General features: G+C 43.1%; 1 protein-coding gene across 2 annotated transcripts in view; it reads right to left on the bottom strand.

Annotated features, from left to right (window-relative positions):
- Positions 1–1,040: 1,040 nt before the first annotated feature.
- LRRC2 (leucine rich repeat containing 2) overlaps positions 1,041–24,611 on the bottom strand; it is a 285,275-nt gene continuing 261,704 nt past the window's right edge. For both annotated transcript variants that reach the window (XM_029617985.1, XM_029617994.1), the window contains 4 exons: positions 13,426–13,571; positions 8,486–8,638; positions 2,177–2,313; positions 1,041–1,210 (listed from right to left, as the gene is read on the bottom strand). In XM_029617985.1, the coding sequence (XP_029473845.1) occupies positions 1,161–1,210; positions 2,177–2,313; positions 8,486–8,638; positions 13,426–13,571 (486 nt within the window). In that variant the 3' untranslated portion in view covers positions 1,041–1,160. The remainder of the gene's footprint in view (positions 1,211–2,176; positions 2,314–8,485; positions 8,639–13,425; positions 13,572–24,611) is intronic.

Below are 24,611 nucleotides of genomic sequence, written 5' to 3'. Positions count from 1 at the left end.
TGCACCTTCCTGCCATTTTCTTCTCTTTCCTCGTGTTGGCTTAGATTCTTTCCTTCTTCCTCCTCCCACTGGACTCCCCCTAACTCCCATCCCCTCCTGCTTTTCTAGCACCTTGGGTGTGGCTGATGCTGGTAAAGCTCAGTCTCTCCCTTTTCACGACCTCCACCCATGGACTCTTTTCTGTACTCTGAGCTATTTTCCTTCCCTTCCCCCCCCCCTTTTTTTTCTTCTTTGCCACACTTTATTGGTAAAACCTTTCTTTCTAGCAGATTTTCTGTCTCTTTCTCTTTATTTATTCCATTTGTATGCTCTTTACACCCCATCAAACATAAGCATATTTTGTGTGAGTCTTTATAGTGCTACTACAGCAGTATGAATATCCACATCAGTTTGCGTACCATGAATACTGGCCTCAAAAGGCAAATATTTGGCGATGATAATGTCCTATACACTTATCACCATAATAGTAAGGTGTCTTGCTAAGCCAGTTTGGTGATAAATGAAAATTATGTCTCTGAATGAAAGGTTTTTTAAAATATTTTTCTTACTGTGCATGTGCAAATGTCTCAAAATTCCTAAATTTTTCTACTAAATGAACGCTGATAAAATCCATGAAATTGTTGAAGTTAAGCATGTTTACATATTGCCCTTAAGCCCTGTCAAAAGCCATTGAACTGAATTTTCAAAAGTGTAGCAAACTGAAGGTCATTGACACTGAGACCAGATCTACCATTGTCTGCGGTAATTAATATGGCAAAACCCTGTGTCATTTATCTGGTCTTAACATACGAGCAAGTTATTTTAAGTCACACATATTCTAGAACTCTCATTTTTACAATTACAAACTCTTATAAATTAGTCACAATCTGCTATTGTGGAATAAAACCCAAATACTGCAGCATGCTAACATACCATTAACTGTCATTCACAGGAAAAAAAAATGTCTTCAATTAACAATTAAAACATTTTCATAAAAATCCATTTGCATTTCATAACTATTTGGTGAGGGAAAATAAACAAAGCAGAAATGATTGCAGTTTCTGAAAATGAGCCTGTGATCAGTGTTTAGGAGACATTGAAATAATTCAGGGATCTCAGTCTTTTTTTTTTCTTTCCGCTTCTTTTCCAAGTTTGTCAGTCATCCCATGCTTTTGCAATCTTCACAGCTGCACACTAAATGATACTTTTTTTGTGAGGCAAGGAACAGTTTCTGAAACAATTGAAGCACAGTTCTTAAGTTTTGAATAAATGATGATTTTCTGTACGGCATATGCAGGTATCTGGTGAACTATTCATTTACAGAATTTTTCTGCTTGGGTAGGCAACATGAGGATTTTCCTCACAGCACCCTTGGAAGGGGTGAGCAAACTGGGGAAGCACCTGGGATATCAAGCCCAGTGGGTGCTAGTACACTTTGTCAGGGGGCAGGGTGCCAGTGCTCTATGCCGCAGCTATAGCAGCGGTAGGAGCTATTTCAGCACTTAATGGCCAATAGGAAGCAGCCACATCATTGGAGGGGACCCTAGCTGGCCAGTGGCATTATTGCAGGGAGGCCTTGCCCTTCAGACTGCCTGATCAGCAGTATGCCAGACATGGGGCTTCTTCCTCACAGGTCTAAGCAAGCCATTTTCTACTAAAGGTAGAATGATTTGTTGCAAAAATGATTTGTTAATGCATATTGAAACCCTAATTGGTCCAAGGAAGAGACATAATTTATGAAAAGAACTTAAAACACTTGTTAAACAAAGGTATAGCACTTGTTTAATGTACATTACTTTGTATGAATTTGTGATCAGTCAAATTAACTAATAATAATAATTGCTCTGACTTGTTTTCAGTAAAAAAACAAGAAAACAAGAGAACAAGACTATATTGATTCTTTCCTTCTTTGCTGATGGATGAAATAGATTGAATATCTTTGGTTTTCAACAAAGAAGATATTAGCATGGCAGATTCTGTTTTGTGAGTGGCCAGAACAGATATTTACTGTCATCTAATACTCTCCAAAGCACATATTTAAAGATTGTTTGTGCTTGTGACTGTACCTTGATCCTTTCAAAAAATTTTGGGAGGCAGTATATTAATTGTATAGTGTTGCCAACACTCAGCATTCACATCTGTTGTGACCAAGGAACTTGTTTTAAAATCTTGGAAAAGTGGAATGTTTTGTCTTTACCTCTTTCATTTAGGTCCTCAATATAAGCTTTCATAAACTCTTTCTCAAATTTCTCATAATCTCGTTCTCTGTCTAGTACTTCCTCAGTCTCTGAAGGAAAGATTCTTTCAAAAGGATTATCATGAAGATTTACATACCTGCAGAAAAAGAGGTTTTACCATGAGGTTAAGAAATAGGAGTATACAGGAATTTACGTGCCTGGAACTGTATTGTAAATGGCATAAGCGTAAGCAGTCATTCTTTTATGATTTGTATGTATTTACAGTTTCCTATTAACACTAAATGTACAGGGTCAGTAAGGAACATGTATATTGGCATTTGTTTGCAGAACAATACCACCCAAGGATTCTGGCACATCGTTGTTTCATCCACCTAAATGTTACAGAGCCAGATAAATATATAAGATATTTTAGAGAGAATAAAAAAAAAGGAAATGATGTACACTACACAAGAGACAAGTACATTTTAAAAGGAACGTGTGTGCACCCATAAAAGCGTGTACAAAAATCCACCTCATTTTATAAAGTATGCACATACCATTTAAAATACTGTAGCTACTCTTACTTCTATAGCCTTTACGTTGGTATCTTGTACAGAGAGAGAGAGAGAGTGTGTGTCTTGGTATAGAGTCACTCTGACACTCTATATGTACCACTGTATAAGAGGCACTTTGAATTGGGGTGGGTTTTCGGGAGGTGGGTTGGGGGTTAGTGGAAGGGAGGTGTTGTTACAGACATATTCAGAGGTATTCATAGTGCTAGCTGCAGTGTACAAATCTAAACCTTTTCATCACTTCCGCAACTGACTCCTCCCTTTAAACAGCCCCTTTTCTAAACATCCATGTGGGCCAGTGGCAACACTTTCCTTTGAGGCCTGGACCAAAGATGGATGACCATTGGTAAGAAAAGAGAGCAGGCTAATGACAGAGGCAACATTTGTCTCTAAGGTAGACTCAGTGGTAGGAGAGGAGAGAGAAATCATAGCAATCTTCAGCAGCCTGTGCATACTCAGCCCCCCCCCCCCTCCCCTCAGAGCTGGACCCAAGCCCGACCGTGGCAGCAGCAATAGTAATCAAAGTCAGCATGGAGCCTGTGGACCAGTGCAAGCTCACAGGCTATACAGCAGCCACAATCCTTCCTCACACAGGGCTTCCTATTACTACAGAAACATATGTGAGGGTGGGGCCCACTGCAGGGTCTGTGAATGTGTGTTGGCTTGCTGGACCCGTGATGCCTTCCACTACTAATGCTGCTGCTGCTTCTCTTGTCTGAAGAAGCATTTATGACCCAGCTGAAGGTTTTGTGATCCCATTTGAGAAGCCCTGCACTACGCTACTCCTCCACTCTTAATACGGCTGCCTGTGTTATTGTTTGAACTTTTAACATTTCATGTTCACACCTTTTCCTATATTCTGGCAGCACCTAACCCATTGTTGAATCAGCCATGTACAGTGCAATGAAATATGTGTTCCTAGGTCATGCTTTCTGCTCTCTCCACTCTTAACAACTGTAGATCCCTTGTGCTTTGCCTATGCCTTCTTAAGCTCAGTTTCTGCTTTAGCTGTCACCCAAGAGGATGTTCCACTCTTCCACCACCCTTTCAGTGAAAATATATTTCCTGACATTTCTCTTGAGTCTACTCCCTTGGAGCCCCATATCATGATCCCCCTTGTTCTAGAACATCATTTACCTTGAAACAGGTTTGTTTCTTGTTCATTATTATTACTTTTCAGGTATTGAATTCATTTATCATATCTTTCTTATCTCATCTCTTCTCTAGGCGAAACACATATACAAATGTTTAAGTCATATTGTAAAGGCAATCCATTCTGGAAGACTTATTCCACTCCCTGACTATAACACATTAATCAGTGGAATCAAATAAGAATGCATCCAAGCTTTATTGGAGGAAGTTTCCTAATAGCAAACAGAATATATTTCCTAATAACAGACAAGATATAGTACCACACTTCATTCCTTCTTAGTGGCCTCAGTCTTTCCAGTCTACAGTAAGTGCTGATTAGCTCATAGGGCTTCTGATGCAGACCCTGCATCGTTTTAATAGCCCTTTTCTGGACTGAATCAATTCTATATCATTTCAGAGATACTGCCTGTTATGCTCAGGCTTGTGAATCCTTGGGCTGATGGGAGGATGGTATACCTTAGGAGGTGGATCTGTAGGTTCTCCCGTCGGGTGGCGAGGCAGAACAGAAGATGCAACTGGCTGACCCTCGGCACTGGAGACTGAGGTGGCTGTGGGGGCAGATGAGAAGTCATGACATCGAGGAGGCAACTGAGTCTTCACCACTGGAAGCCCGCGGTCCCCCCGGGAGAAGCCCGTAGGGACCCGGGCCACTGGGACTTAGGTGGAACTTTGAGAGGTCAAGGAGTCATGAGGTCGGTGCAAGGGCTAAGTGGAGCTTCACCCCTGGAAGCCCGCGGTCCCCCTGGGGAGAGCCCATAGGGACCCGGGCCGCTGGGACTTAGGTGGGCCCTTGGAGACGATGGTCCAGAAGAAGTCCAAGGTCAAGTGCCAGAGTGTCGTCGCTTACCAGTCCGAGGTCACACACCAAGGGATCGCCGCTTGCCAGTCTGAAGTCACACACCAGGAATCACAGCTTGCCAGTCCGAAGTCACACACCAGGAATCACTGCTTGCCAATCCGAAGTCAGGAACCAGGAATCACTAAGACGAGACAGGAACCAAGAAGCAAGGGTCCGCAGCACAAGAAGACTCACCGAAGCAAGCAGACTCAAACAATGCTATCAGGAGACGTTGCCAAGTCAAGGAATGAGCAGAGGAAGTCTCCTTATATACTTACTCTGCTCTGGCTCATTGAATGCAGGTGCAGGCACTAATAGGGACGAGGTCCCTTTAAATCTAGTGAGGAGGCGTGGCCTCGCGCCTAAGATGCCGGTGGCCATCTTGGATTTCGGCAATGGAGGAAAAGCTGCCCGACACCGTGAGGGAGGAGCAGGGACAGCTCCCAGCCTGGCGTCCACCCCGTTGGCCCACTCCCGGGTGCAGGGGCAATGGGCACCGGTCTCCTGCAGCTTTGCCTGATGTCGCCACAGCAGGACACCTTCGCAGTCAGGTAGGGGACCGCAGCCGTGGCCATCCACGGCCACGGAACACAACACTGCCTCCAGAATTAGACACAATAAAGTCTATATGAACATCTTTCTACTGGCAATGATAAATATTTTCTTTTCTTTTCACCAAATAAAGGATGTGAATTGTTTTTGAACAATTAAACTTATCGTCAGATAATTTTAAAATCATCCTAAATCGTCAGAGTGCACGATACAATACGAATGCCCCCGATTTATCGTCATAAATCATCCTAAATCGTTAAATAGGGCACGGGAATTATTTGGGGGAGGGCGGGAAAACTGGCACACCAAAACAACCCCTAAACCCACCCCGACCCTTTAAAACCAATTCCTTACCCTCCCCCACCCTCCCGAACCCCCACCAAAATGTTAAATTACCTGGTGGTCCAGTGGGGGGGGGTCCCGGCGCGATCTCCCGCTCTCGGGCCATCGGCGCCATTTTGGCTGCCACTAATTAAAATGGCGCCGATGGTCCAATAAAAAAAAACCCCACCCAACCCTTTAAATCGACCCCCCCCCCCCAAAAAACCTTTTAAACTTACTTGGTGGTCCAGGGGGGCCTCGGGGAGCGATTTCCCGTTCCCAGGCATCAGCTGCGCTAAAAAAAAATGGCGCCGATGCCCCTTTGCCCTTACCATGTGACAGGGTATCCGTGCCATTGGCCAGCCCCTGTCACATGGTAGGAGCACTGGATGGCCGGCGCCATCTTTAAAGATGGCGCCGGCCATCTTTACTCATCAGCCCCTATTATACTATACTCTATAATAGGGACTGATGAGTAAAGATGGCCGGCGCCATCTTTAAAGATGGCGTCGGCCATCCAGTGCTCCTACCATGTGCCAATGGCACGGATACCCTGTCACACGGTAAGGGCAAAGGGGCATCGGCGCCATTTTTTTTTTTTAGCGCAGTTGATGCCTGGGAACGGGAAATTGCTCCCCGAGGCCCCCCTGGACCACCAGGTAATTTTAAAAGGTTTTGGGGGGGGGGTCGGGAGGGGTCGATTTAAAGGGTCGGGTGGGGGTTTTTTTAGCTGCACGGGCCTCCCTAAAAAAAAAAATTAGCGATGTGAATTGGAATCGGAAACAATTCCAATTCACATATCTTATCGATCAGATTTCCCCCCCCCCCCCCAGCCGAACCTGATCGTTAAGACGATCTGTCACACGATTCACATCTCTACCAAATATCATCCTCATATATACTTTAACAACAGTTCCAATTCATCTTTATTCCCATATTCAAATGCCTAACGATTGTTGTGTTAATTGAACTGTATGGACACATATTTAAATGCCAATGTGTTGGCCATTCAAGACAAATACCTTCATAAATGTCAAGACAAATACTTTCATAAATGTCAAGTAATGGATCCAGCACAAGGAACACTGTAGAGACTTATACTGTTGTGAAGCATGTCCTCAAGCCCTGTTAGGAGCTCGGAGGCGCGGTCCCAACTAAAGTAGGATGTGAGCCCTTGGGTCACAGTACGGCTCAGGGAGGAGCCCCAAGACACACCGTGAGAGGTGAGCTGGTACGAGTACGGGTGGAGCAGGAGCAAGGCTGGACTAAAGACAAGACGAGGATTGTCCAGAACAGGAACTAGGCAGGCTCAGTCCTCCACTGGACCTACACGCACCAATGAGACCCAGCAACGCAATGCTGATCTCGAGAGTAGCCCTCCGGCCACTCGATAGCCCTTCCGTACACGTCGCTGGGGAACGACGAATGTGTGAGGCCAGACAGAGGCTGAGGGCAAGAACATGAAGACTCAGACGACAACTCAGAATACTCGGAGGATTCAGATGAAGACTTGGGTACTCAGGAGACTCAGATGACCCAGACAAGGATTCAGGAAACTCAGAAGACTTGGACAAAGATTCAGGAAACTCAGAAGACTCAGACAAGGATTCAGGTTCCTCGTAAGTTTTAAGCAAGGATTCAAGAGTCAGGCGAAAGTACTGGGTGAGAACTGCATCGCAGTGCGCTCTACACAGCCACCCATGGTTGGTCGCTGACCATGCTGTACGCGAAGCAGACTCCATGAGAGGAAGTGGAACTTGAGACTGGAACATGATGAAGATTCAGTAGAGACCTGCACCGGGATGCACCCTACTCAGCCACCTGTGGCTGGTCATGGACCACGCTGAAGCGGAGCAGGTTCTGGCAGAGTCTTAGGCATGGATGGAAGCAGACACAAGGGAACTCCATAGATCGGGACAAGATTAAAGACAGGATACTCAGAAGCAAGGCATTAAAAACAGAAGTCTCCCGGAGGCTTGCGCTGCAGACGAGAAGAAGGCTTTGTACCATGAAATGCCCTACACAGCCTTCCCGTTCACTGGCCATGGACCACGACATGGCATGCCAAGAGAGGTGGACAAATGAGGGACCTGGGAACTGGACGAAGAGCTAAGGATGAGACGGACGAAGTCAAGACAGGAACATCGGACATCAGAAACAATGAACATGGCACCTCAGGACACAGGACATCAGGAACAGAAGACAGGCGACGAAGGAGCTCCGATGAATGACAAGACCAGGGACATCAAGGAGATGAAGTTCAGGAACATGAAGAACATGGAACGAAGATCCATTAAGGCACAGGAAGACCATGGAAGACCTGGATCGGAAGGAAGATCACAGGCACTGTGCAAACCCAATCCAAAGGCCCTGAGAAACAGCAGCAAGGCCCTTTTATAGGGCTGAAGTGGAACAGGTTGATGATGTCATTGATGAGGGCCACGGGGCTTTTCCCGCCACTGGCCCTTTAAATGTTGAAGAGAGGTGTGTGCCCGCGCCTATGGAGAAGCCAGGAAGAGAAGCACGTTGGCGGTGTCCTAGCCGCGTGGAGAGGAGAGCAGAGCAGAAGGCTTCTCCCTGCCATGAAACCGGAGGGGACAAGCAGCGGCAGTGGCGGCTTCATACCGCGACTAAGAAGAACCCCGACGGCGGCTCTAGAACTGCGGGGAAACCCCGGAATGCTGCGGCATGGCCTGCAGCAGGATGGCGTCGGCAGCGGCCTGGCTGGCCGCGTTCAAGCTGGAAGGTAGGTGGGGGACTGCCCACGGTTCGCGGGCAGTATCACAACATATACTTACTTTATTTTCTGAGTGAGAGAAAAATGATTGCTGCAAACCTATTTCAAAAAATGGTTTTCTGTTTTTTTGCCAAATTTATTGTAATATTCTACTTACTTTAGAGTGGGTGACTCCAAAACTGCTGTAGGAATCTCAACCAATTTATCACCACTGACAACCAGCAAGCTGAGTTTTGGCATGTTGGTCAAGGCCCATGGAAGATAGGTTATCTTATTCTTGTGCAGAAGAAGTGTATTCAGCTCCTCTAACCTGTTGAAACATAACAGCACTTTGGGGCTTTAAGATGTTGTGCACCCAACATAAAGAGTTTGATCAGAGACATAAAGCTGTGGAAACATCTATGCTACCACTATCAAATCAAGCAATCAACAATTTAAATTATCCTACTCTACTATCACTACCACATGTTTGGCCGACATTTTATAGTGGGATGGCACCAGAGGCAGGCGTAACTATTGAAAACAAGGTAGGGGGGATTTAGATAGGGCTGGGGGTGGGTTAGATAGGGGAAGGGAGGGGAAGGTGGGGGGAGGGAACGGAGAAAGCCATCGTGGCTCCCCTAGGGCTCGGCGCACGCAAGGTGCACAAGTGTGCACCCCCTTGCGTGTGCCGACTCTGGATTTTATAACATGCGCGCGACAGCACACGTATGTTATAAAATCGGGTGTACATTTGTGCGCACCGGGTAGCACGCAGAAATGTACCCCATGCGCACAGGTTACAAAAACTGCCCCTAAGGGTTTGAAATGAGTTTTTAAAAAACTCCTCTAATAATACAAGTCAACATGTATAAATGTGGTTTTCAGATAGCGGGCCGGATTTTAAAAGGGTTATGCGCATAAGTTATGCGCGTAATGCTTAAAAAAAACCCTTGCACACGCCGAGCCTATTTTGCATAGGCTCAGTGGCGCACGCAAGCCCCAGGACATGCGTAAGTCCCGGAGCTTCGCACTGGGGGCATATCGGGGTGCAAATTTCGGGGCAGGGCCGGAGGCGTGTCGGGGGCGTGACGCCGGCCCGGGGGCATGGTCAAGGCCTCCGGACCAGCCCCCGAGTCGGGTGATGGCGTGCGTAGAGTTACGCCTGCTTCGGGCAGGCGTAACTCTGCCAACAACGGTAGGGGGGGGGGTTAGATAGGGCCGGGGGGGTGGGTTAGGTAGGGGAAGGTGTGGGGGGGTGGAAAGAAAGATCCCTCCGAGGCCGCTCCGATTTCGGAGCGGCCTCGGAGGGAATGGGCAGCGCGCGTAGGGCTCGGCGCGCGCAATGTGCACAAATGCGCACCCCCTTGTGCGCGCCAACCCCGGATTTTTGTTTGCGCCTGGTGCGCGAACAAAAGTACGCGCGCGCGTAAGTTTATAAAATCTACCCCAGAGTGAATTTGACATAAAGCATATAAATTAAAATAAGTTGTAGCAATAGTAAAATAAAAATAAAAAACAATATAAAAATCACGAAATAAAATGCATAATAATATTAAAGTATATTGAAAGGGGGAGGGAAAGGGAAAATAGGCAGGGCAAAGGGAGCTAGGGTCAAAAGACAAGAAGAGATGGTAGGGGAGGGAGAGAGATAGGTATGAAGATATTAATCCATAAAGGTTAAAATATGCAGAAGGCTTCAAGAAGATCTCCCTGTTCCTCTTCAAAGCTCCTTACCGCATCAGTCGATGATCCCAGAGCTGCTTCTCATTTCAACACTGTCGGTACTAGCCTTTGAGGCCACTGTCTCTGGGGGACCAAAGCACCAGCCTGAAGCATTTCTGGATAACTCATTGAGTCCAAATGATAGGTCTCCACCTTCCATGACATGGCTGCAGGAGACACCGCTGTCTGTCTATATGACTCTGGGCCATGGGAGCCCAGACATTCATCAGAGGGTGTTGGCAGTGATTGTCCAAGGCCCGGGTGAGCAGGCATTTGGTGCAGAATTATTGCAGAGTAAAACAGGCTCAGGGAGATCTCAGCCTCTTGTTGAAACCCCAGTCACAGCCAAGGGGTTTGTTGAAGGAGGACCTCCAGCCATATTACATCAAGGTGAGCCTGCTGTAATCTCCATTTTGAGTCCTTCCCTTTCTGTCTCCTTTCCCATAACCTTGGAGAATATTTGGACAGTGCTTGTTTCTGTGCAGCAGTCCCTAATATCCTTAAATGCCACCATGAATACTTTTGTATCCAGAATACAAATCCAGGAGACTCTCGGCTCTGTTCACACTGAAAAAGTTTCCGTGTTGGAAAGAGACTTGGTGAAAGTTTTGTCTGTTTACAACACTTTGATTCAAGATAATTCTGTGATGAACTGAAGGTTGAAATCACTAGAGTACTTTGCAAAATCATCTACTCTCAGGATATTAAGTTTTCCAATGGTCTCAATGGTATCCCCTTCAGAACTTTTTAAGACCTATATGAAATATGTTCTTGGGCTTTCTGAATCTCTCTACCATTGAGTCATAAAGCCTATTATCTTTTTCCCACTACAAGGTCCGATGGAGCAAGTGTTGCTCAAGCTGCCTTGAACTCTGGAGGTGAATCTTTGGGTATCTCTACTATTGAGACTACAACAGAAGATGCGTCACACAGATCTACCTTAATTGTGGATTTTTCTAATTTTGATCAGGATTTGATTCTTCAATTATATTTTCAAGCTATGAACATTTCTTTCATAGGTGTCAAGCTTCAAATTTTTCCTGGATTTTCTTCGGTCAAGAAGGCTTGCAGGAAAGGCTTTCTTGATTTGCGACAAGAGATTATTGATCTGGGGTCTCGATACCTTTTGCAATTTCCAGGTAAATGTATCATTCATTTTTCCTCAGATAAATTTGTTTTCCTGGATCCTATTCAGCTTAGATCTTTTATTAATTCTCGATTTCCTGATCAAGTCTAATATGGGGTTTTCTATTCTGTAGGAGGGAATTTAGGTTTGGGTTGGCTCCTTCCTATCTTGCAATGTGTTGGAAGGATAATTCACTCTCACTGGAAGATACTTATTTCCTTAATAATAAAGATTTTTCTTTTTTTCTTGTATTTTACTCCCTTTCTGGGTCCCTCTCTCCTTATAGTGGTCTGTTAGCAATTGACTAAAAATTTGGGTCTAAATTTTCTCATCTTTTCTTCCTGTGAATATTACCATGCAATTGCTATTTCTGTTGCAAGTTAATACTTGTGTATTATATTTAAAATGATAAATAAAATTTTTTTAAAAGTTAACTATTTTCACTCTTGTTTACTAAACAGAGAAAATGGAGTATGAAACTCAGGAATGTCATCATTGTGCATGCTGTCAGCAAGTATTGTCTAATTGTAGCCCATGTACAAGCTCTTTACTCATGGTGGGTTCTGATCATCCAGCTACAAAGATATTTGTTTTGGAAAACCACTGGTGTTATCTCTACACTGTCCCTCTTTCTCTGCATGCTCCAAGAAAGGTGTCATGCTCTGGTATGAGGTCCGAACTCCTCTTTTATTATAACAGTACTGATAAAACTCACAGCCAGCTGGTGTTTAAAAATGGTTCCCTCTTTTAAATCAATGTAATAAAGTATGTACAATTACACTTCATCGAAACAGCATTTTTCTTCCTCATGTAATGATTCTGAATATTATTCCATGTATCTTGCTCATGATAAAGTCCACAGTACTCACTCATGTTCCTTTTGAATTGGCCCTCCTTATTGGAGCAGGAAATCAGCTGGTTTGCAACACGGCCCTCTTTAAAAACTAGCCATGCTCAACTAAGGAGCTGAAACAGCTCGCATGTTGAGAATTTTGCTGACTCACTTCAATGAGAACATTCTAAAACCACTTCACAAACCTACGAAAACTTACATAAGCAAGTTGTCTTCTGCACCACACATGCATTTTATTTGATTTCTGAGTATGTTCCAATCGCTCAGACCATACCTCATAGGGATGTGTAATCAGAGCCAGGATTGAGATCTGGAATTAGGAGCCTTTATTTGCAATTACCCAGAGATATTTTCCACTATTTTATAACCTCCCTCCCTACTCACTTAACTGAGTTATCCCATCCTTGACTGGGGGCCATGAACCAGAGCTTCATTTGAAGCCTTATAATCACGAGTCCTAAATCCAGTGATTTGGGCCCTGAATCTTTAGGGCTGTGACTGTTGCCTGATGATTGTGACTCTCTCCCTCCAGGGGCTGTGAGCAGTGCTGCCTCTGAAGCATTTGCAGCCCCGGGCAGTCTGAGGAACAGAATATCTGACCTGGAAATTGAACCCAGGTCCTTCGCATGACAGTGTGCTGGAGCACACTGTCACACTCACTGAGCCAGGCAGGTCCATGGCACCATTTTTAAATATTGTATGTTTTTTCTTAGGGCATAAATTTGGTGTTGGGCAAAAACAAATTCTTTGTGTATACTAAAAGGTACACAACTAGCATCATAGGACACTGCAAAATTTTGAATTCTGATCTTCAAATGCATTGGTTAAAATTAAGATTTCATGGCAAATATTTTACCAGTTTTTAAACATCAACTAACCTTGTATATACCATTGAGTGCCATAATGCTCTAAAACAGACATAATAGTAATTTATATTTATATACTACATTTTATTCAAATAGGATCTTCTAGAACATTACAATTCTGCCACTTCAGAAACATAAAGCCTTGCAGTAAGAAATACTGTTGTTATTATTATTATTACCCAACAGAAAATTTATTTAACTAAAGCAGAAGGTAATACATTCACTGACTTGCAAAATATCACACCAAGTCAGTAGGAAAAGAGTCTTCTTGATCTCATGAGTTTCGTGAGCTTTCCCAACTTGTAGCTTGATCTAACCAGAATTCCCTTTATTACAGAAAATGCTCCTTAGAAAACAGTTGTGAATATGTAAGAGATTTGTCGATGAAAATGTGCAATATAATGAAAACGTATTGTGCTATACAGTAGGAAAACATGCTTATCCCTGTCTTTACTTGGCAGCAACACCACTTAGGAATTCTGTTATCCCAGGTCAAAAGGGATTAGAAAAAGAAGTTACCAGCAAGTACTGAGATTTTAAATTATTACCTGTCTATATCTTGTGGAAGATCCTTCAGGTTATTGCTGCTAAAGTCCAACCACTGCAAGTTTGACATGCGGAGAACACAAATTGGAATAGTGGAAAACTTGTTTGCAGACACATCGACAAATGTAAGCTGTTTCAGATTACTGAGCTAGAATCAAGAGAGCATTTCTGTAAACATTTCATGATGCAGCAACTCATATTCCAAATTAATCTAGAATCCTTTATAATATACTTGACTCATGTTGACTGCCAAATTTCTTTCATTTTTGCTCTAGGCGGCTAGCTTCTTATCATTTTAATGTAGTTACCTTCACCATAGAATAGTCTCCTATAAAACTCATATTTTTATTGCGATCTGACTCAAATAATCTATTTACCTAGATTAGTTAAGGAGAAAAATTTCACAATACGATGGTGACCTTCAAATGGGTGCACAACCAGAGATGTGACGTGCACCCAGAAACGCTGCCATTTTATGAGTGGGCACATATGCACGCACGTGTTATAAAATAGCCTATGCATGCGTCTGTGTGCGCCCAATTTTACAAATATATGTGCACAGCCACATAATGTCAGGTTTGAGCTGCAGAAGTGGGGGAAATTTTTATAACAGGCGTGCGTCCACACCATGATCAGTTTCAACAGCTTGTACATCAGTTCGCCCAATCTAGAGCTAGGGTCCTCCAAACCCTCCTAGTTCTTTATCCTGAACTCCCCCCACTTACCCCAGACCCCTTAAACCCCTCAGGAATGCCTGTATAATTTTTTCACATATAGCTCCTCCATAGCAGAAGTAAACATGTGCCGCACTGAAGCTGGGTGTGCGCCCAGGTGTGTAGGTACTTGTGCGCACCTCTCTTGACCCTGCCCTGGAACGCCCTTGCCCCATCCACACCGAGCCCGTGCCACATCCCTATTTCATTTGAAGTGAGATATTTGTGTATTGGGAAATGTGTGCGCATTAGGTGGCTTTTATAATCAGGTGAACACAGGCATGTCCTACATGCATGCACATTCCCCGACTTTGGCGCACACCTGGCTTTTTAAGTTCCCCTTTATGCGATGATACTTTTAGATACATCCTACTTTCACTGATTTCTTTTTAAACATTTTGTGAGTATAACTCACACTTTGTTGTGGGGTCTCTGTAGTGGGTGATAATGGATATCAAAATGATCATTATTGAGGTTATTGGCTCCCAGTCCCCACTTGAGAATAGTTACTCATTTCCAGTAGTGAGAGCTTTTTGGTCAGTCCTGGTTTTGAAATTACATCTGAATGCTTGGTGGTATTTGTGGTCCCTCATTGCCTCCATTGAAATCAGTATTGCAAGTGCCTGGAAGAGGTCACCAGTAATCTAGGACTGGCCTAAAAATCTTCCTTCTGAAGCTGGGTCACTTGGCATTCGTTCTCAATTCCTTCTTCCTCTACCTTTCTTGAAAATTGGCACTTTCATGCCTGTTACTCATTCCCTGTGCACTGTACTCTCAGTCTGCTCTCCCAAATGTCAGCAGTTCAGTAATTCCTACCACCAGTTTCTTCATATGTAATCCCCTCCCTACTGACAGCACTCTGTCATCCTCCACCTCCTCCCAATAGGTAGCCCCATGGCATATTACAGACATTCCCCCGCTAAAATACTGTAAGATGCACACAGTCAGATTTCAGGAAGGAACAGAAGGCTATTTTTCTTTTAGCAATAGTTATTGTACAAAGTTTTCTGAAAGATGAGGCTTTTTGAGGATGTCACGGTAGGTAGGATAATGCAAGATTTGGAAAGATACAGGCTAAATTATTTTAAAAACATCAAATCACCTATATAATAATAGCTCAGCTGTACATGAGGTGTCAAAGCTAAAATAAAAAGGATTAGAAAAAACAGATTCATATATGCTTAGTACAATAAAACTAACATTGCACTGCTTGTGCTTAATAAGAGATTTATTTTGCATTTGCCTACGAAAAAAAAAAAAAAAGACTGAAATATAAAGTCTGTCAGCAAATAGAATAATGTTGAACCACCTTGATAAATAGCTTTCAAAATCTTTTGAATACATGTAGGATATTCTTTGACTTGTCTCTGTGACAGTTTTTTTTTCCTTCCTCACACCAACAAAAGAAAAAAAAATCCATGAAAAAATTACAACGTTAAATAAATCCACCTAAAACTGGTAAAAACAGTACATTACGACTGAACATTATTTGATCGTTGCTAATGGTGCAAAGATGCTAGATGGTAAATTGATTTGATATTTGTATTTTTTCAATAGTAGGAATATTTATGTAATATTGTGAGTCTATTCATGTTTTTTCTTGTTGCTATAAACATGTATATTACTGTATGATCTCTTGCTCTAGATCAAGTGAAAACATTTTTACATTAATGCATTATTTAGGTATTTGAGATGAATGGATCATATCCCCTCTCTACTCCCTTCTAGATTATGCATATTTAGGTATTTAAGTCTCACTTCATAGATGTGATGGAATAGGCTCTGCACCATTTGGTATCCCCTCTCTGTACTATCTCCACTTTATATTTTTTGGGAGATTTGACCTTCAGAATTGAACACAGTACTCCAAGTGAGGTTTCATTAACCAACTGTACAGAGGTTTATCACTTCCTTTTTGCTAATGGTAATAACTTTCCCTATGTACCCCAGCACTTCTCTAAATTCTTGCCTCTGCCTTACCACAATGCTTGGGAATCTTGAGATAATCTGATTTGATCGTCCTAAAATCCTTGTCCTATTGACACACATTCATACCTCATTACACACATCATGTACTGTCTCTTGGCTTTCTAAATTCAAAAGACGTGATACAATCCAAAAAAAAAAAAAATCTAAGCTGCCAGACTCTTAATCATGCCTCAAGCTTTTATACACCTCCTATTTTATACCTCCTATTTTATACTTCATCTGGAGTGTCTACTCTGTTGTAGTCCTTAGCATCATCTGCAAAAAGACACATTTTCCCTACTAAGCCCACTGCTACACTTTCAAAAATTTTGAACAGACCTGGAACCAGGACTGATCCCTGAGGCATTCCACTGATAAGATTCTTTTCCCTTTTATTTTTTTTTGTTAAAGATGCAAGCAATAGCATGCCAAGTTTATTTATATTTATTTATTTATAGTGCTTTTATCCCACACAATCCAAAACTCTCGGCGGGTTACAATAGGTACATGCACAATACAATTCTGCACATAGGACAAAAACAGCACTTATCATAAATGACAAACGTTCACAGAGCTTCATAGTCTGTGGTCCCTGGATAAGGACTGTCACCACAATGGTTGGGCTACATGGGAGAAGGGCTATATAAAATGGGTTAAATGCTTAAATAAAGCAAATGAAGCCTCAAGGCACCATAGCTCAGTAGATGTTGGGTTCCTATTGAGCTGAAAGAGTAAAGGAGCAGGAGGAAACTACCTGGACAAAATGAATAATAAGCATGACATACATTTTCTAAGGCGTTACATGCATAAAAGAAGCATATATAGTAGACATTTTTAAAAGTTCATTTATGTGCATAAAACTTGAAAATTACCTCCATAAGCTGAATTTTCAAAGGAATTGTGGGCCGGATTTTACAAGCCCTGCGAGTGTAAATCTGGCCGGATTTACGCACGCAGGGCACTCACGCGCCAGCGCGCCTATTTTGCATAGGCCGCCGGTGCACGCAAGTCCCCGGGGCTTCATAAAAGGGGCAGGAGAGGGCGTGTCTGGGGTCGGGGCGGTTCGGGGCTTGGCGCCAGCCCGGGGGCATGATCGAGGCCTCCGGACCAGCCCCCGGGTCGGGTGATGGCACGCCAGCAGCCCGCTGGCGCGCACAGATTTACGCCTGCTTTCAGCAGGCGTAAATCTGCCAACAAAGGTGGGGGGGGGTTTAGATAGGGCCGGGGGGGGGTGGAAAGAAAGTTCCCTCCGAGGCCGCTCCGATTTCGGAGCGGCCTCGGAGGGAACAGGCAGCGCGCGCCAGGCTCAGCGCTCACAAGTTGCACAAATGTGCACCCCCTTGTGTGCGCCGACATTGAAATGTTCAGCTCATTATGCAACATCAGCCAAGAAAGCAAATAGAATGCTAGGGATTATTAGGAAAGGAATGGAGAATAAAACAGAGAATATCATAATGTCTCTGTATTGCTCCATGGTGAGGCCTCATCTTGAGTATTGTATGTAGTTCTGGTCACCACATCTCAAAAAAGAAATAGCAGAATTAGGAAAGATACAGAGAAGGACAACCAAAATGATAAGGGTGATGGAATGATTCCTCTATGAAGAAAGGTTAAAGAGGTTAGGACTCTTCAGCTTGGAGAAGACACAGCTGAAGGGAGATATGATAGAGGTCTATAAATTGAGTGGAATGGAATGAGTAAGTTAATTGGTTGTTTACTCTTTCAAAGAGTCCAAAGATCAGGGGATGCACAATGAAGTTACTGGGTGATACATTTAAAACTAACAAGAGAAAATATTTTTTTTACTCAATGCATAATTAAACTCTGGAATTTGTTGCCAGAGCATATGGTGAAAGCTATTGGTGTAGCTGTGTTTAAAAAGGTTTGGACGAGATCCTGGAGGAAAAGTCCATAAACCAATGTTAAGGTGAAATTGCAGAAATCCTAAGCTGTGTATAATGCATTCCCTGTATCACCCTTTACAATGTGCTTCCGCTGACTTTTTCTCTCAATTACCTTCTCCCCTCTGACCTCCTGATTTGTTTACAATGCTTTCCATGTATTACCTTCACAATGTGCTCTTGTTAATCTTCCCTCATCTGCTCCCAATTGAGTAACCGTCGTTCCCTGTAAATAGTTACCCAGTTACTGTTTGTTTGATGTTTATCTCTTGTATGCAAAGTTTACTGTTCTATGTAACGGCAGTGCCAAAAGTTCTGTATAATGACACTGTCAAAAAGTTTTAGTTATCTGTAAACCGATACGATGTGCAAACGGCTATCGGTATATAAAAAACCTATAAATAAATAAATAAATAAATAAATAAATAAATAAAAATAAAATCCACTGCTTATCCCTGGGATAAGCAGTTTGGAATCTATCTATCTCTTGGGATTTTGCCAGGTACTTGTGACCTGGATTGGTCACTGGTGGAAACAGGATCCTAGGCTTGATGGACCTTGGGTCTGATCCAGTATGGAAAGTCTTATGTTCTTATGTTCTTAATAGCATGAATGTACATGCAGTATGTTGCCACTGTCATACAATGTTACAGAAAGTAGGGATGTGCAGACCAAAAGTTTATGTTCATAAGTCCATAAGTCGAAAGGGGGGGTCAATTTCGGTCAATATGGACATATGGAGAATTCCATAAGTTGAGTCTATGTCCATACGTGCAAATAAAAATTTAAACCCCTCACCCTCCTTAATCCCCCCCCCCCCCCCCAAGACTTACCAAAACTCCCTGGTGGTCCAGCGGGGAGTCAGGACGCCATTTCTGAACTCCTTTGCGAGGAGCACGTGACGTCGGCGTCACGTCGGAGTGACGCGGCGTCACGTGATTCCCCGCGCGTTCGCTCCGGGACCCTCGTTGCACCCAAAAGGAACTTTTGGCCAGCTTGGGGGGGCCTCCTGACCCCCGCCAAGAAATGGCGTCCTGACTCCCTGCTGGACCACCAGGGAGTTTTGGTAAGTCTTGGGGGGGGGGATTAAGGAGGGTGAGGGGTTTAAATTTTTATTTAGGATCAACAATCGCGATTTCCAACGTATTCAACATAGCTATGTTGAATAAGTGGAAATCCGATCGTTTTCGCCTCATCACTTTTTTAAGTTAAAAAAAATAAATAAGTTGCGTTTTACATTTAAGTTCAAAACGAATGCACACCCCTAACAGAAAGTGTAGGCAAGATATTCAAGGAAGGACAGAAAACTATAGTCACAAGTATAATAGTATAATGAAGAGATGCTGCTTTCTCTGGGACATGAAAAACATTCCTTGGTGCTACCTATAGAGCTGCAAACCAAAGGCTTCCTTTTAGAAGGCATAGATTAGTGCCTGTCATATGATTCTTGATACTCCACAAAGCTCAGAAGCTATCCCCTCTATGGAAATGGCTGCTCTACACAACTACCTTAATAGTGACCTGGGATATTATGGCCCTTCATGGAAGGTGCCTGTTCAGGTATACTTTTGGCACAGGTGGCATCACACCACTTCTATGTACATTAATGGATTGCAAAGAGCCATGCTAATCACTTCAAACATTAGTACAATACATGGTGATATACCATTATGGAGGACACAGTAACAGCTACGGTGCACATTCAACTTTGTCATCCTATTGCTCCTTATAGATTGAAAACTTAAAGAAGATGATTCAGTGGCTGTGCCTTTGAAAGAGAAGATGGCTGGATTGACTGTGAGCTCAGCAAGATGGGGCTGGAGGTAAGTTTTTTCTCTAGCCATCAGGGCCATATTCACATGCTCCGTATAGGTCCTGTTTCCATCACCACGCACTATGGGCCTACTGCTCTGCATGACCTTGTCTCTGCCTTCAGCTTCAAAAAATTCTCATTCACACATACTTACATCTAGAAAGTTCTCTAGGTCAAAGACAGCACTGTCACGATGCGTTCATTAAAAGGCAACTTCTGGCCTAGCTGGTAACTCTTCAGGCTATTCCCAACCACTATAACATTTCTTTTCATGGAAATTATATGGGTCCTATACAACACAGCTATGTATATACACATCTTGACTCCAGATGTCTTGCTATGTAGACCACAACCCATCACTTTTTCTTTTTTTATTGTTTATAAGTTTAACAAGTGTATTTCAGCAAAGATAAACATCTTGAATTGAAATCAGAGATAACAATAATGGTAAGGAAATAAAAAACATATTTCAGAAACAGAGATATAAATATCTCTTAAATCTAAGTCCTCAATATGTGGATCCAATGGCACAACCTCAGGAATAACAAAATCTGTACATCAGAAAGGAAAAAAAACCTGCTATATGGACTGCTACATTATATAGACCTAATTGCCAGTAATATCATTTACTCAGTCACAATTGGAGAAGAATTCAGAGCAAGTGGACCTTTATCAGAAAGAAAAGAAGAAAGCTGATTTGGTGAAAAAAAATATATGAAAGACCTTAGTATTTAACAATACTTTTGCAAGAAAATTTAAGCAAAAACAAAGCGCCAATCTCAATAACCCTAGGCCTTAACAATAAAAATTGTTTCCTTCTTTTCTGAATCAATCTTGACAAGTCTGGAAAAACACTGACTTTAAAGTCCATAAAGATTTCTCAACAGTGACAAAAAAAAACAATGTCCATTCCTTACCAGCTTCAAGTAGAAAAGATACTACTAATGTAGTGGGATTAACTGAATCCTTCTGGGTGGTTTCAAGTATATCTGTGAGATTCAGCTGAGGGGACACAACAGGAGTCAAAACTTGAACCCCTTTCTGGTCAGGAGAGTCTTTCTTTTTAAAAGGAGGAATATAATAGACTCTTGATGTTAGGGAGAGTGCCTTCTCAGGAATTTCAAGAGTTTCAATCATATATTTTTTCCACATATCCTTTGGAGGAATGAGATGGTCTTTGGGAAAATTTATAAAACGCAAAGTTTTCCCCCTTATCTGATTTTCCGTATGTTCCAACCTTGCTGAAACCAACTTATTTTCTTTAATTAAAAAAGCATAAACAGAAGATTTGTTATTAGTATCTTCTTCCAATAGCTCAATATACTTCTGATTCATCAGAATGTCCTTTTCCTCTAATTTCAAATGGTTGTCCAGATTTCCCAAATAGGTATAAACAGGAGCCATTGATTGAAAATGTTAATATTTAAAGTTTGAATTGCCTCCCAAATAGAATCCAAGGAAATGACTGCAGGTCTTACCAGTTATGTTATTATCTCTGGCAGCACAAGTAATCCTCCTTCTGTGAGCTGAGCCCCAGTGCTTCTGGCAACGTCTCCGGCTCCCATTGGAGGTAGAAGGGGCTCAGAAGCCATTTCAGGTGGAATTCGAGCCTCGGCCTGCAAACCCGAGGTTTCTCCACCTTTGGGTACTAAGGGCTCATGAGATTGGTCAGAAAATCTCCCTTCCACTGGGTTAGTCGGAGCCGTCCGCTCCTCTGAGGATAGGGTGGTATGAAGCTCAAGGAAAGTGTCAGGTGCCACTTTCTCCCGAACACCTCCCAGTGAGGAAACTCCTGGGTCTAGTGCTCTCCGTTGAACATGAGCATCCATCAGGCCAGAAATCACAGGTAAAGACGCAGGAAAGGCTTTTCTTTCCCTAGCCCTCCGTTTCCTAGTGGAATGAGGCATTTTGAGGAAAAGAAAGAAGCCAGAACAGAGTGATCTCATTGTGCCTAGTAGGGTTGGCCATCTTGGATCCATGAATCCATCACTTTAAACTCTGTCACTAACTCAGAGCCCATTTCACATGCAAGGGTGTATCAAACAACATCTGACTGATATTTATCTTCTGAATGTCATAGAATATTTCTATGAGTCAGCCACCACAAATAGGATGTGATAGGCCCACAGCTAGGAGCACTTCCCTTTCCCTACACTTCTCCCACCTAAAGAATGTCTTCTAACAGAATGGAAGCATACAACATGACACACTATTACTGTCTCTTCACAGGTGACAGAGTTTTTTTCCAGGGGCCTTCTGACTTCAATTTCTACTACAGTAGGCCAAGGGGGTCTATCTTTGCCTGGGCAGTCAAGGGTCAAGTAGAAAGTTAGGGCCAGACAGGCCAGCAGGTGTTTTCTGTTTTCTGCACCTCATGTGAGTTATCATTTTGAGAGCTGGCCCAAGGGGAAATAAAAAAAAAAGAGATATAAGTCCTGGCCACAGGACAGCAACAGCTGCAAAATACTGTACAAACACAAATAGATAAACAGCAGTGGCTACAAGACTAATTAACACAACAAGACACAATCCTAACTCAGCTAGCTGAGGCCCTGCAATCGGCTATGTCCAAAATACCTCAGGCACCGTCACCCTCAAATATCTTGTTTAAGATGAAGGGAGAAGAGGAACCAGAGGTCTTTTGAAAGAACTTTAAACAATATGCCCACCTGTCGGCTTGGCCGGAAACCATCTGGACAACTTGACTAATTTTCTCACCAGCAAGGAACAAGCAGCATTCCAGGTTGCCAATCCAGAAGGGAGTACTTCCTATGAGGAAATCAAGGCGCTTATACTACAGAGAGCGAGGAACTCCCCAGAATAGCAGTAGTTCCGATGGGTGGCTCTACAGCCCAGGAAGATTCCCATAAACCCCAAAACTAATAGCGCTCATCACGTGCAAATGCAAGTTGATGAGCCAATTAGCTATTACCCTGGAATACTGAAAGTAAAATGTGCAGCCAAGCCACACATTTTACTCTCAGAAATTAATGCCTGCCCAAGAGCAGGAGTTAAACATAGAACTGCATTTCTGTATACTCTCCGACTTAATATCATAGTGATATTAAGTTGGAGGCACCAAAAATAAAAAAATAGAAAAAAATAAAAATCTGCCCGCTGGTTGGCTGGTTCGAAAATGGATGCCCACTTTTGCTGGTGTCCATTTTCCAAACCCATGACTGTCAGTGGGTTTGAAAATTGACGCCAGAAAAATTAAGCGTCGGTTGTCAGATCCACTGACAGCCGCCGCTTCTGCTAATAAGGAGGCGCTAGGAACGCACTAGTGTCCTTAGTGCCTCCTTATTAGCGCAGGCCCTAATTAAAATACAAAATTGCATGCCCAGTAGAGGTGCCTGGGCGCACATCAGGAGAGCCGGAGGTAATCGGAGTGCCAACTCTCCCGCTGGTTTTATTGCATTGGCCTGTTAGTCCTCAGCACCACAGAATTTCTTGTTTGTTACAGTCCTTTATCTCTATCTGTGCATGAATCTCTATACCAGGGCAAGGGAAACATCCACCTTCCAGGGCTCGGCCAAGTAGAATTCCCAAGTGGGAAGGGCATCCATTAGCTGAGCAGAAAAAAAACCCTTCCAAGAACGGCAGTCTCTGCACAGAGAGTCTAATATCTCTCTCTCCCCAGGGTGAAGACTTATGAAGGGTGTCCTCAGTTTTCTCATATTGTCTTTACTCACAGATAGCTGATCTTTCTTCTCTTCTTCTTTTTTTTTTCTCTTTCTCTCTATCCCAGATGGGAGCGATCCACTTGGAACAGGCAACTCTCACTGCTCCAATACAGGAAGGAAGAAACAGTCAAAAATCATCCTCCTGGATCTTTTAAACCAAGTCATAGTCCCTCAAAAGAATTTAACACCAGAGTTGCTCCTTGCAGCAGCTCACCCCCATACCTCCTTTCTCACTGAGGATGTGGAGGGGCAAGTCTTCCCTAATTTGGACAACCCCAGACAAAGGGTTCCGAGTGCCCTGAATCCAGGTGTTACCCAGTGTGAAAGCCTGAAAATCAAACCAAATGGAAATCCTAACCAGTCAGTGAGTGGACTGGAGGGAATCACCTCCCAACCCTGCTCAGGATCTTCAGGCAGGGTATGCCTCATTCCTCTAAGTTGGCCTGAAAATGCAATGGAAATACTGCTTCTAACATTTTCTAACTCTCAGCGAGCCATAACAGACTGTCTATAGTCTCTCAGTAGAGAGATGCATAAGAAACCTTCCTAGGGGGATGGCCATTCCAGCACCCTCAAAGGGAGGGGCTGTACAGAATGAAACATCCCCCATCTTCTAACCTACACTAATCCAGCTGAATAAGGAATCACACCCAGGCCTTATCAGTAATGGAACTAGATTGTCCATTACATGTTATATTGTTTTATTTTAAATGAATGTATCTTTGTAACCCACCCTGAACGTCTGCATTGGAGAAGGTGTGATATAAATTTTATTATTAAATAAATAAAATAAATATGTGTGCCCACCTTGGTCTGGACTATGAATAACCTCATGCTTGGGGTGGGGAGTACCACATGAGAAGTTATATTTACTAGAGATGTACAGTCATTTGCAACGAAATAGGAAATAAAGATGAAATTTCTTATTTCGTTGCATTTCAGGAAGAAAAAAAAACCCCACAAAATTTCATAAGTTTTCCTATCTTTTTTTTTTTCAGGAACTGCACATCTAAGAAAACAAAAACACCCCAGTCCTTCAAATGTAACTAAGTGGAAAGCCCCCCACCCTCCCGATTCCCCCAAGACTCACTCAATGTCCCTGGTGGTCCA

This window comes from Rhinatrema bivittatum, chromosome 1 (assembly GCF_901001135.1).
Source record: "Rhinatrema bivittatum chromosome 1, aRhiBiv1.1, whole genome shotgun sequence".
In the NCBI taxonomy this organism is placed as follows: Eukaryota; Metazoa; Chordata; class Amphibia; order Gymnophiona; family Rhinatrematidae; genus Rhinatrema; species Rhinatrema bivittatum.
This window is presented reverse-complemented; position numbering and strand designations above follow the sequence as displayed.